Source organism: Sitophilus oryzae, unplaced genomic scaffold (genome assembly GCF_002938485.1).
Source record: "Sitophilus oryzae breed Bouriz unplaced genomic scaffold, Soryzae_2.0 scaffold_377_pilon_pilon, whole genome shotgun sequence".
NCBI classification, from domain to species: Eukaryota; Metazoa; Arthropoda; class Insecta; order Coleoptera; family Curculionidae; genus Sitophilus; species Sitophilus oryzae.
In genome coordinates, this window is record NW_022146948.1 from 762,167 (window position 1) to 776,704 (window position 14,538).

Genomic DNA, 14,538 nt, shown 5'->3' on the forward strand with positions numbered 1-14,538 from the left:
AGGTGTTGTTTGTTTAAGGTACTCATTGACATATAAAGGTAAATCGTAATTCGTCATGAAATAGGCATTTAAAAAACGTCATCGAACGCCAGTCCAAGAATGGAACTCGGTATTTGCCTCGTATTGAATGGTTACCTTTTGCTTATGACCTGTATCGCGTTTGCCCATATCGAATTAATTTTGGAATGTGTTTTGGATTTTAGCAGAAGTCAGAGGTATCACGAATAGGAAGCATGTTCAAGATGGCTATGAACAGGTGCAACAAGCTCTTCTCGAATACTGCGTCACATGTTATCCTCAAGTGCAGGTAAGTCGATGTTCGAAGAGAATAATATAATAAAATAATTTAAGGCTTTTTGGTTTTAAGTAATATGCAAGGATATGATTTGAAGTAGAAATTACGAAGATAGAATACGAAGGGTATAATTTACCCTTAAAAATTTACCTCATAAAGAACCACCCACAGTCATAACCTAACCTAACCTAACCTAACCTAACCTAACCGTTCTCAAGATATTTGGAATCGAAATAGTCTGGAATGGATAGCTATTAGTCTGAAATAATAAATTTGAAATGTTTTGTGTCAAAGATTCAACAGGAACTGTTTGATCGTATTTTTTTTCTAGAAAAATTCATGATTAGCTTAAAAATATAAAAAGTTCTCAAATTTCTCATTTCAGTCAAATAACTATCTGGTCAACATGTTTATTTTTTCACATGTATTGAGTATTTCCATTCCAAATATCTTGAAAACGGTTGGTCGTAGCGATTTTTACAAAGATCCATTTTTACGTAAAAAAAATTACGGAAATGTATTTTTTCACTCAGTAGTTTAATACAAGTATGGACGAAAAGATATTACTCTTCAAAACGGTTCAAAAACATGTAGGTGGCGCCCTCTACAACTAAGAGTCATACTGACATCGATATCAAATTTCTTATGTGAAAATATACCCAGACACCGATTTTCATCCAAATGTGAACCTTAGTTCAGAAATTATATGGAAAAATGGAAATAAAAATGATATTTATAGGTATACCCCCTGTATCTCCGAAAGTAAACATTTTAGTTTTCCGATTACATTTCGGACCACCTTGAATATAATTTTTACTTTTATCTGACAATTTTCTTTTAAATAAATGTCCCACTTAATGGTCGTAGTATTTGACTAACGGATTTGAAGCTTCAGCCAAAAAAAATCGATATTGCCAATTTTATTAATTTACTATATTTATAGTTCATGTCTAGCATACATGATTATTTACAAACAAAATAGTTTAACGTAGTTTTTGTTGTTCAAAGTACCGTATGATCGAATAAAAACGGAGCCAGCGATGTCTGTGAAATGAAGATCGCTGTCATTTTATATGTAAAATTATATGGGAAATGTCACCGATCGTCATTTCCAAGCCAACTGGCCGCCGTTTTTTTTTCGATCATACGGTATATTTTCGTAATATTATCTTTTTTGGGCAAGCGGGCAACATCGCGCAAAATTTATCATGGGACGGATTCAGACCCGATTAGTAAAGTTTCCCTAACGGTTCGGTGCCATGCGCGTTACATATTCCTATTAGCCAGTACTGCTTCCAAATACATTTAAATAAAATATAGGACGGCCTCCCCATAAGAGCAATGAGAGGATTTACGTCTCAGTATTGAAGGACAGAAAATCGAGTCTGAATGGTGTCAGGACATGAGTTCATCCTTGTTTAGTCAAACCTCCTACAATACAAGGATAGACTTATGTAGGAAATGCATTGAAATATAGCCATCCTTCAATATCGGGACAGGAATTTAAGCGGTACCCTCCGTATATTTTATTTAAACGTATTTGACTGCCTCTAAGTTTATGCTCCTCCTTGGATAAAGTCTGTCGAACGAATCCAGGACTTCGACAAACAACATTCAAAAATTGACGGAAAATATAATTTAGGTATGCACTAAATGGCAGACACACCTGTCACTGTCATGTATTCTCTCGTCGCTTTAATTTTAATTTGATTGAGTTTAATGTAATATCCAGTGGCGTTGTTGTAATTTCATTTGTGAGGATTTTAATAAGTACAGGCTTTCTAAGAAATATACTTTTTTACTTTTGTTTTGCAAATCAGTAAGTTCACATCCGTTGAACAATATGTTTTTTTTGCATATTATTTACTCTCAAAACCATCGCAACCACTTTAATTTTTTAACTTTACACAAGTATAGAAAAGGTTTTCTTGTCTTTATTCTTAACACTTTAAATCCTGGTTTATATTACACCAGAATGGACAGACTTAAAAGATGTTAAGGAGCAACGGCTCACCAGTTTAGTCTTAGCAGCAGAAATGAGACGTGAAACGTTTTTGCTTTTTTTTTTAAAGATTGTTGTTTTTTAAACGATTGTTAAGTTTATTTTACTTAGAAACGATGTTTGTTTCAGGATAAATTCAACAAAATGCAAGGCATCCTTCAAGAGATTCACACTTTAGCGACGCGAGGAGAGGAACATCTCTACCACAAACACTGTAGCGGTTCGGCCCCCACGCAGACACTGCTCATGGAGATGTTGCACGCGAAGCGGAAATAACGGCCACTCAGAGGTCCCTCCTAAACCTACCCTACCACGTTACCATATCTGTGTGCAATAGCGGCTTCTTACCATGAAAAGTGTACATAATGACAGATGAAATCTCATACGTTGTTTATTTTTCAAAGAAAAAGACAGTTTTCGTTTAGTCGTTCGAGTCGACGATCACGCTGTCCACTGAGGGGACATAGGCTAGTCACTGACCCAATCTAATCTATCGAGTTGTTCTTGATGTTGTTAATAATGCTCCAAAAGTCAAACACAATCCTGTGGATATTACGTTGAATCGACAGATTAGTTTCAGCGACTGGCCTATAATAGGACAAAAAAATTCTAGAAGTGATGCCTTCACTAAGTACAAATGGCCCTTGGGGCGGCACGAAACATTTATCTTTTTTTTGTAATTTTAACTTTTTACTTATGTTTATCTTACTACTTAACGTCCACAGTACCGCCGATGCAACTTTTGTTTTCGTCGTTTATCGTCATGAAACTGATCAAGCAAACTGGTTTCATGTTAGCATGTAGCCTAATGAGTTTTGTTTAAATGTGATACTAGATAGAGACACCGCCTCATATATATATATATATATATATATATATATATATATATATATATATACAGGGTCTGGCAATAGTGCGTCGGGCATCTGTAGCTCCTAGAATAAAAAAGTTGAGAATTTTGTTTAAGTGCAGACCTAAAGTATGAACAAGGATGTATTTCAGGAAAATATTTTAACTTCTATAGGGTAGCTCAAAAAAGTGTGAGTGAACCTGGATGATTTTTTTTAAATGGAACACCCTGTATATTATTGCATTTTTGGATTCCTTTCAGATCACTTTACATAACCCTAAGATATGAATAAATATATTTCGATAGTTTCAGAGATATTAAAAAATAAATCAAAAATATATATTTTTCAGCCCTTCTTAAAAAAAATTATTAAAAATACAAGAAGTGTTCTGAAATCAAAACTATATTAGGTATTTACTTTAGATGGTCTGTTCTTACTTTGCTATAAATATGGTAATCGTAAATCATACAGGATGTTCAATATTCTACGCCAAACTTTTTAAAATATAAAATATTTTTTCTTCGTTTTATTAAATGGAACACCCTGTATATTATTTTTTTATTAGATGGAGAATTAAAAAATGATCATTTTTTGTACTTAGAGTATTTAAATTCTTTTAACGGTTTCGCAGATATACGCAGTATTATTTCATATGGCACTTTCAATGGTAAAATACGAGACAAAAATCATTGGGTGGCTTTGATAAAAATTTACTGTGGAAAATGCCATATGAAATATAAAAGTCCAAATATCTGCGAAACCGTTAAAAATTTTGAAATACTTTAAATACAAAAAATTTTCATTTTTTAATTCTCCGTTTATTGAAAAAATAATATACAGGGGTGTTCAATTAAAAAAACGAAGAAAAAATGAACATTTAGAAAGTTTGGCGTAAAATATCAAATACCCATGTAAGTACGATATGATTACAGTTTTGATTTCAGAACAGTTCTTGTATTTTTAATAATTTTTTTTAAGAAGGGCTGAAAAATATATATTTTTGACTTATTTTTTAATATCTCTGAAACTATCGAAATATATTTATTAATATCTTAGGGTTATGTAAAGTGATCTGAAAGAAATCCAAAAATGCAATAATATACAGGGTGTCCCATTTAAAAAAATCATCCTCATCCACTCACACTTTTTTGAGCCACCCTGTAGAAGTTAAAATATTTTTCTGAAATTCATCCTGGTATATTATTAAGGTTAGCACTTAAACAAAATTTCCAAGTTTTTTATTCTAGGAGCTACAGATGCCCGACGCACTATTGCCGGACCCTGTATATATATAACCTTACATTTTTCGGAAAAATGCAAATTATTCATTAACACGTAACACAAAATTACAGTCGTTTACGTGCGTTTTGATTCGACCTCAAATTAGTGATTTTTTCTCGTCGAACCCTAAACGAGGACAAGAGAGGTTTTATTCTATCTAGACCTGTAAAAAATTCATAGGGGAGTCATCCTGTTTTTTGTTACACATTCCAAATGTGCTCCCGTGGGATAAAAGGGCATCGTAAAGTAGAAGCTACGAGTATTAGAATGCGCGAGAAAAGGAGAGAGAGAAAGGCATAGAGTGAGAGAGAGGTCGAGTGAATGACGACGCATGCGCGTACCGCACCTTGTGGCTGAGCTATGAAATATGTATGTATGACTTTGACGTGTTCGATTTTTTTATTGTTCAGACACATACACACAAACACATGTCTATTAGCTTAACATTTTTCTTGGTGAAGGACTAACAAATTTTTATTGTAATTATTAATTTGTGTAATTATAGCATTAATAATACTTTAGTTTTTAAGTTTAAAGTTATGTCGTAAGTACGCATTAACGTTATATAACAAAGAAGGTTGGTACTGTGGTCGCCTTTTTATCGTATTGTTAAAATCGAAAATTCTATTTAATTACTTTTATATATTGTTGGTTACCTCTATTGGTTACTGTTAAGCAAACAAGTCTTGTTATCTTGTCTCTATCTTCTATATATTGATTATTATTTTTATGATCCATAAGAGACGAGCGAATTGAAACATCGAAATTTTATGTAAACAGTAAAATTGTTAAACCGTACATATTATTTTTGTAAAAGTTGATGTTTATAAAATTGTGATATGCTTTTTAATTATTGTATAAGTACATATTCTAATGTTAGTTGCAAGTGTGTCATGCTAATAGAAAATACATTTTATTAGAAACATCTGCACTCAAAATTGATTGTTTCACTGTCAATTTAGAGTGAAGTTTAATAAAAAGACAAAATATATCTTAGCACCACACTTTGTAATGTGTGTATATTAATGTGATCAATGTGTTTAACATCTTTTGGATTATTCCCTATTATTTTTTTTAAATAAAATGTTTAATTCTGATTGACTTTCCATTCTGAATGCTGTTAAGTAATTATTAATAAATAGTTTGATTTTACCTTTGTTTTTTACTACTTGAAAATTAATATTACATAATATTTCTTCTTGTAAGTAAGTTTTTAACAGAATGTCTTAAAAGATTGAAACACATTGTATATTTTAGTGAGACAGGAAAAATTAGCAATCAAAGTTTCTGAAAAAGTGTTTATAGTATTTAAAATTGAAGTGGCTGGCCCACACAGTATAACTATTTTTGAATGTTAATTATCTATATTTTATGGAAAATTGTTCATTTATTAAGTCCATACTTGTTTCATAATGCACTAGAGGCACTTTTTCAAATAATAAATATACATATATTTTCAAAAAGAGATCTATTTATTTTTATATATCCGATCTGTGATAAGGTACACATAATTGTAAACTAAGCAGAAAATTATAGTACATCACAAAAGGAAGTTATTTTTTGAAATAAAGAACCATCACGGTATATTTTGTGGTATTTAGCGAAACAAAATTATTTTTAAAAAATATATCTGAGGTCACAGGACAAAATGAATTGTAAATTTCATTCTTCCTGTGGCACAACTGTAAATATATATAAATATAATATGGCCATCCAAAGCAAAGTAGTGATAATTGTCTTAAATAAAAATGGTGCTTGGATAACGCATGCAATTCGTCGTGCTAGCTAGCAGTTATAATCTGAAGCTTGTATCACAATTTTATAGTTTGTACGTACTATTTTAACCCTCTTGCATAATAATAATCAAATGTACGGTTATTAACATATACACACACACTCCCCCTCCACCAACTTGTAAATATTTAAAAATGTTATATATATATATTATATATTGTTAAGTAGATTGTTACTGTTGATACGTTTGCGTAAATGTACCATATTTTTTTTCGTAGGACTTTAACCTACTGTGACAGGTAGCAAGTAATTGTTACAATACATTGTAGTCACTGAAAATATCCTCTAAGAATATATCATTCTCAATAAATTTAGGCCTAAATTGAGTACAAATATTTGAAATAATTTTGATTAACTATTTATTCAAAATATTAATGTAACCTAATATTTGTATTTGTTGTCATATATTATGTGTATTACTTCCGTACTTGCCCTGGAACAAAGTAGGAAAAAGCCCAAAAGCTTATGTCATGAAAAATATTATATATTTATATAAAAATTCTACACTTATTTAAAGCAGTGTGATTGAAAGGTTGTAAATATAATTTATGTGGATCAAAGTGAATTGTTTGTAGAATAAATCACTGTCAGATTATCTTTGGAATTTTTATTTTCGGTTGCCTTCACCAATTTATCATTAAGTACCAAACAGAGAAAACTACAGAAACATACAATAAAAAAACGGCGCCAAAGACGGCTAGGGAATGATAATTTTGGCGAGGTCAATTTCTAGACGTCATTTACTAAAAATTAACATAAAACTTAACAAAAATTAACAATTATAATATAAAAATAAATTACAACCTTCTTAAGGCGAATTGAAGTGAGCCGTTATAATAATATAGTATATCCAACAGGAGAATAAGTGAGAGTAACTGTTGTCTTTGACATTTTAATTCAAAAGTAAAACGTTCTTTTTGAAAATTTTGAGGTTGTCGCCTTGAAAAATTATCTCGTCTAACGCTAGAGTGACTTTATAGAGTAATCTCAGAAAAAAAAGAAGCAAGATGTCATGCCAGAGTTAACGCCTCCCCCAATGTTCTCCGTGCTATGCAGAAGTAATTTAGATCCTGATAGTGAAATTCCACACTTCTAGAGAAAAACACTAAGTCGATGATGGAGCATCGAAATGCCAATATGAGACTAGGGATGGTGGTAATCTGGTAATGCAATCGAGATATTAATGACGCAGTAGTCTCTTTGGATGCGGTTAGCCTACCTATAGATGGTCTTTGGCTAGCGATCAGCGAGATAATATAGATGGATAGGTATTCAAAAAATGACTAAACTAAAATGAGTTAAGCGGCATTAGACGAATAGAACTCTTGAAGCGTTGTTTTTTTAAAATATAAATGTATTTATTTAATTAAATATAATTACACCGAGAGCTGGCTACATAAAAAAAACCTTATCATCGTTACATGGCTAATTTTTTTGTGTAGCCATTGTGAAATAGTCATGTCTGCCAGCGCGATCCCGGGGCTTAAAGCGGGGGCGGCCAATCGAAAGGGTGAAATTTTGACACTAAAAATATTATAAGGTACATGAGTTATAATTGCCAAATAGCTTTTATTTATTATTAGGAAACGTGTAAAATTGTTGACAGACATTTTTCTCGTGGCTGAAATGCCGGCAGACAACGCGAAAGAGGCATAGAATTTTGACAAAAGAAAATCATCGCATACATGCATGTCGGTTGGTGGAATGTCATGTTTATTGTTAATTAATTTAAAAAGCCGTATGCAAAAGGGCAGACAAAAAAATCGTTTTTGAAATAATAAAAAAAATATATTTATAATATATGTAATCGTACATTATATGATTTATCTATACTTAAATGGATGAGGCGGGGAGCGTTCCCTGAAAGCGCTAGAGTAATATCGCGCTTTTGATAACTGTCTGCAGCTGATTGAGCCACGATCTTTTTGTCTGCCCTTTTGCAAACGGCTTTTAAAATAAATAAATATGATATTTCACCAATTGGCATGCAAATATTCCATAATTTTTTTCATTCTTCAAATTTCATTTTTTAATAATTTTTAAAATTTCATGCCTCTTTCGCGTTATCTGTCGGCATTTTAGCGATTGGGAAAATGTCTGCCAACAATTTTCCACGTTTCTTAATAATAAATAAAATCTATTTTTGCAATTAGAGCTCATGTATCTTATAATATTTTTAGTGTCAAAATTTCACCCTTTTGATTGGCCGCTCCCGCTTTAAGCCCCGGGATCGCGCTGGCAGACATGACTATTTCATAATGGCTACACAAAAGGACACTTCACACAAAAAATTAGCCATGTAACGATGATAAGGTTTTTTTATGTAGGCTCTTAGACTATATACAACTGTTTAAAAATATACAATTCAAAAATATTATTTAGTAAGCTTCATCTTTGTGGCAATTCTTAGTTGTGTCCTTCTTCATCTGCAACAGTTTGAAGACTTTTAAGACTCTCCCTTGGCAGGTATAGTATCGAAGGATTTTTTTATAAATTGATCTATGTCGTCTACGTTTATTCGCTCTTCTGAAATATCATGTTTTATTTTTTTTTTAAATTTTTATAATTTATTTGTGTTAATTCTTTGGTAACATATTATATATTGTGGTCGTTTGTGTTTTAAGTTTTCGTGAAAGTTTTTTTTTAGTTCTCTTCTTCTGATGTCTGATTTTCTTCTAGTTTCGTGTATATTTGTGTGTTAAAAGAAATATTTATTTTTATTAATTTATTTTTGATTTTGTATAGAACTAATATATTTAGTTCTTTTGTTTTTTGGTATACTTCTTCTGTTGGTGTTAGTTTATCTAGGTTAAATATTATTTTTAGTATTTTATTTTGTTGTCTTTGTAGCTTTGTAGCATGTTTAGGTTTTTTCTATTGTATTACTCCACGTATTAATTAAATATATATTTCTTGATGAAAATAATGTATGATATATTGGTTCCTATTTTGTGGTAATATGTTTTTAAGTTTTAGGAGTGTGGCAATTGTTCTGGCGTTTTCTTTTTTTTAACTATTTATATGCGTATCCCATTTTAAATGTTGATGAATTTTAATAACGAGGTATTTTTTGCTCGTTTAGAGTTATATTTGTCTTTTGTTTGCTTTTTTATATTAAATCTTGTAAATTTTCTTTTGGATTCATTTATAGTTAGTGAATTATTGAAGCACCACATTTCAAATTTCATCAGATCATTATTTAATTTAGGTTCACTTGTAAATTTTTGTAATCTTTGTCAGAATACACAATACATAAATCGTCAAAAGAATTTGTTCAAATAAATTGTTAGTATAAAGAATGTATAGCAGTGGTGGCAAGTTACCACCTTCTGGTAGGCATATGGAGCTATGCTACTATTGCTTTCTATGTCTCCGATTTTTGTTTTCTGTGGTCTGTTATTCAAATAACTTTTTACTAGGTTGATGTAGTTTTCAAATCCATATGAAATGAGTTTCACTAAGAGTTTATCATTACTCACTGTCTGAAATGCTATTTTCATATCAAAAAATTAAAAAAAATAAATGTCGTTTCGGGCTTGACCTCGCCAAAATTATTATCGATTGTCATTCCTCAGCCGTCCTTGACGCCGTTTTTTTTTCGATCGCATGGGATTATATTAACTTTAAAAAATAAAAATAAAATAAAATTTTGAGAAGAAATGTAGTTGATTATTATATTTTATAATTAATTAAGAAGAAATAGAAGAACCTGCACTGTAAATTACTTTCTTTTTTAAATTTGTTACTGACTGTATCAAACAAAAATATAAACCTTATTATATTTAGCATCATAAGCTTTGATTTGAATTTATTTGTTATCATTCATCTTCAGACACCGAATATTCTTCGTCTCTGTTTAGTATACGTGAACAATAGAATCAAAATTTCAGCATTATTGGTGACAAACTATACAGTAAGTATAACTATACAGTAATTCTTATGATGTTTATGCAAAAGCACAAAATACTGAAAAGAATAAATTACATAAAATCGTCAATAAGGTCACTTATTCAAAAATAGCCCGCTTTTTGTTCCAGCTTGGAGAGGATTTACAGGGATACAGGCGAATTTTGTAATCAATATTATTAATTTTTAAAAAATATGTGATCTTATTTTTTTGAAATAACATAAAATTAGTGTACACCATTAAATACTAAGCTCACTATACTAATGTCATCCTGCTAATAATGCATGTAGATGTTTTCATTCAACTTCTTATGTTGCAGGATTTGCAAATTTAAAGGCATAAGTGCGCGCCACTGAGGTGTGTCTATATACGTTAGCAGGACAGCATCAAAAGGACAGTGTGTTTTTTCGCTTCAGATATAATCATGCTCTCTATTGTCTGTGTTATTATTTCGTTGGTGCTTTTAGTTACTGCCACTTGCATACGTCCAAAAAACTATCCACCAGGTGAGATTATTAATAATAAGCTCTCCAAAAAAATCTTATATGGGTATTTCGCCACTGCAAAAAAATCTACAATGATTTACAGAACGTCAACGGTTTTTTGTAGACGTATCTGTTTAAAAAAAATAAAGTGTTCTCGAATAGTAACATTTAAATATTTTAAATAGTTTTTTTTATTCTTTGTATTTTTTTTGCTTCCGACGACGGAAAGAGATAAACTTTCCGAAACGTTAAGCATCTTTTTGTTCCTTAGGCCCATTTGTTTATCAGTAAACTTAACTGCTGACAAGTAGTCTCTGTTGGATTAACAAGGGATTAACGCCAGCAGCGTTTACAAAAAATAACTAATTTTATTTTGTAGATTTTCTTGCAGTGGCGAAATACCCATATAGAATTTTTTTGGAGAGATGAATCGGCCACATAGGTATAGACATTTTTTATTATTAATAATAATAAAAATAAATCATCTTTATTGTACTATAAAAAAAAGATGGTTACAATTTGTGGGGAAGTTTAGCTAAAAGCTATTCTACCAATTAATGGAAGAAATGTGGATTCAATCCACAAAAAAATATAAATAATAAAAATATTGAAAAATAAAAAAAATTATCAGACAAATATAATATAATAATTTCTTTCACTTTTGTATAAAAGTAAATTATGTGCAATGAACTTATTTTGATTCAAAAAATACGTACTTGTTCTATGGTCACGGAACATTCGAACTCCCTGTATATTTTGTAGGACTGCTTTGGAAAAATAAATTCTCCAAAAATTTTTTTCTCAAAAACTATGCGATGTGGCTTTTTTTACAAGAGACAAAAAATGTAGTAAATACTAGAGCGACCATTTTACGAAAAAAAATTGGCGCCGGGAGGCACGTATAGCCGCCCATACTAAAATATGTTAATATCTCGAAAACTGCGACTTTGACTGATTTTGATGTTATTACAAATTTTGTTGCAAATATTATTCCTAATCTTAATTTAAAAACCGCGTTTCACTAGCTACTGTAATTTTGGAGTTACGATTTTTTAAAATTTTTAACCCCCTCCCATACCACCTTACCAACCAACCACCCCCACCAAAAACTAATGGCCAGATTCTCGGGTGCCACAGTATTTTTGTGCCAAATTTGGTTAAAATCGGTTCAGCGGTTTTTGAGTTATCGTGTTACAGACGGACAGACAGACAGACACCCTGAAAATATTTTATGACCCAAATAACTCATTTTGAGTGAAATTAAAAAAATAATTTTGCCGATCTTAATAGCCTACCATACCTATTGGTCGGCTAAAAATCGGTCGTCGCTTGAGTTGGCAAAATATTTATACTAAAATTTATGTAAGGGTGGGGGTAGTTTTTATCCTTCCCGGACTTTTTCTTGACTTTTGTAAGTTAAATGTTAAAGCAGTTAGCAAAACATCGGCACCCCAAATTTCACTCAAATCGGAATAACGGTTCTTAAAATATCTTAAAAAATCTGTTTATTTTTTAAAAGTTTGATGCCCTCTAGCGGACAAACGAAGCAGTTTTCTATAGATGTATATTGTGTCTAATGAACTTATTTTGATTTCAAAAATAAATAGTAGTTCTATGTCTACAGAATATTGGGACACACTGTATATACAAGACTTTTTTAGCCGACCATACCAATAGGTATGGTAGGCTATTAAGATCGACAAAAAAAAGTTTTTTAATTTCACTCAAAATGAGTTGTTTGAATGGATATTTTCATGGTGTCTGTCTGTCTGTCTGTCTGTCGGTCTGTCTGTCCGTCTGTAACACAATAACTCAAAAACTGCTAAACCGATTTTAACCAAATTTGGCACAAAAATACTGTGGCACCCGAGAATCTGGCCATTAGTTTTTGGTGGGGATGTGGGGTTGGTAAGGAGGTCCCCTTACCATACCATAAAAATTTTAAAAAATCGTAACTCCAAAATTACAGTAGCTAGCGAAACGCGGTTGTCAATTTAAGATTACGAATAATATTTGCAACAAAATTTGTAATAACATCAAAATCAGTCAAAGTCGCAGTTTTTGAGATAAAAAAGAATTGGAAAAATTCCTTTACTTACTGTAGCTGGAGGTTATTTACAATGTAAAACAAAATGCAATGATTTTAAGCTGTTCTGATAATTAAATTTACGTGTCTTTGGTCAAGAGCAAATTTCCATTATTAATGATTACTTTTCATATAAAGATGGTCGATACAACATTATTTATTATAAAAATACAATGTAGGTCCCAGGCTTATGCCAATTATAGGAAACATTTTCCACTACAAAATCAAATATAACAAACTAAAGTATCATCATTTGGTATGGATGGACATGGCAAAGCATTATGGAAATATTGTAGGAACAAAATTAGGTATTAATAAATAACATAATATTTGAAGTTTGTTTATATTAAGTATACTTAAATTGTTTTTTAAGGGCGATATTTGGTGGTTACAGTAACTGGCTCAGAAGCTATAAAAGAAGTCCTTTCACGTGCAGAATTTGACGGCAGACCTGACGGTTATTTTTTCAGGTTACGAACTTTTGGAAAACGTTTAGGTAAGTACCATACGATCGCGAAAAAAAAACGGCGTCAAAGACGGCTGGGGAATGACAATCGATGATCATTTTGACGAGGTCAAGCCCTAGACGTCACGACTTAGCCCGTTATCTTCTTTAATTTTTAATAACGCTTACTGCTAGCTGGCCTTAAGAAGATTGTAATTTATTTTTATATAGAGTAAAAATGATTTTTAAATGATGCAGTTTGAAATTCAAGAAAAAATATTTTTTTGAAAATAAGGTTTGTATGTCTGGAAACGTTCTACTCTTTTTTAATCTTTCTATAATTAGTATTAATTTTTGATAAGTTTTATGTCAATTGTTTATGTCGTTGTGTTATGTCGAAACTTGTAAATGACTGTCATTCCCCTGCCGTTTTTGATAGGGTTACCAGAGGTCCGGATTAATCCGGACACGTCTGGATATTCACTACGTCCGGTTGAGTCCGGGCGAATTTTTCATAAGCGTCCGAATATTAATGTTCCATTAAGAAATGTGGCAATAATGCAAAATAATATATTAGTTTTAATAAATATAGTTACTTAAAAAATCGTCGATAAATTCAGCAGTGTAAATTCATTGTTTTACTTCGTAAGTTTTAAGTTTTGAAAGTTTTTGTATGAATTTTTTTTTCAAACGTCACAAAAGTATTAATTTTTGGGACGTGATTGACAACATAAAAAAGTAATTATAACGCCTAGGTATAAAAGTAAATCACTTTTACGCCTAAGCACAAAACTAGGAAATATATTAAAACTGACATAATGTCAAATTCAACGAGCGTAACCATAGTTTCTCGATATACGTATAATTACTTACAAGGTATTACTTTTAAATCTTTTTATATTATTTGGAACGTTTAAAATTGTTGTAAAAATTATTTGTGGCGTTAGGAAAAAAATAGAATGTTCTATTCGGAGTAAAAATGATTTTTTGTGCCTCGCCTGTATGTTAAACGTCCATTCCACAGCCTCGCCACAAAAAGTATCATTTTTACTCCTAATAAAACAATATACTATTTTTGCTCTTATATCGCCAAAAAATTATGTCGTCCGGATTTTGTCCGGATTTTTCGGAAGGCTTGCCCGGGGCGGATATAAGTTTTCATCTGGCAACTCTATTATATCTTTGACGCCTTTTTTTCGATCATACGATAGATATCAACATAGTAGCCAAATAAAGTGTGTCCATAACTGCGTGAACTAGAATAACTACAAGTTTCATGAAAAGTTGATCAAGCTGTCTTTGGACAATCATTAGATAAAAAATTCTGATTTATCTAATGATTACTATATTAAAACTTTTTTAACTGTCATAATCTAAGCCCGCTTGATCAAA

At 31.2% G+C, this 14,538-nt stretch overlaps 2 protein-coding genes across 2 annotated transcripts in view; both read left to right on the forward strand.

The window, feature by feature from the left end:
* The window catches only part of LOC115885212 (nuclear hormone receptor FTZ-F1), a 101,532-nt gene extending 98,367 nt beyond the window's left edge, over positions 1-3,165 (forward strand). The window contains 2 exon segments of the mRNA XM_030904041.1: positions 204-307; positions 2,427-3,165. Of these exon segments, the coding sequence (XP_030759901.1) occupies positions 204-307; positions 2,427-2,573 (251 nt within the window). The 3' untranslated portion in view covers positions 2,574-3,165.
* A 7,376-nt stretch (positions 3,166-10,541) lies between these two features.
* The window catches only part of LOC115885225 (probable cytochrome P450 305a1), a 37,195-nt gene continuing 33,198 nt past the window's right edge, over positions 10,542-14,538 (forward strand). Inside the window, exons 1-3 of the mRNA XM_030904061.1 lie at positions 10,542-10,636; positions 12,881-13,009; positions 13,075-13,197. Coding sequence (XP_030759921.1) covers positions 10,555-10,636; positions 12,881-13,009; positions 13,075-13,197 — 334 coding nt within the window. The 5' untranslated portion in view covers positions 10,542-10,554. The remainder of the gene's footprint in view (positions 10,637-12,880; positions 13,010-13,074; positions 13,198-14,538) is intronic.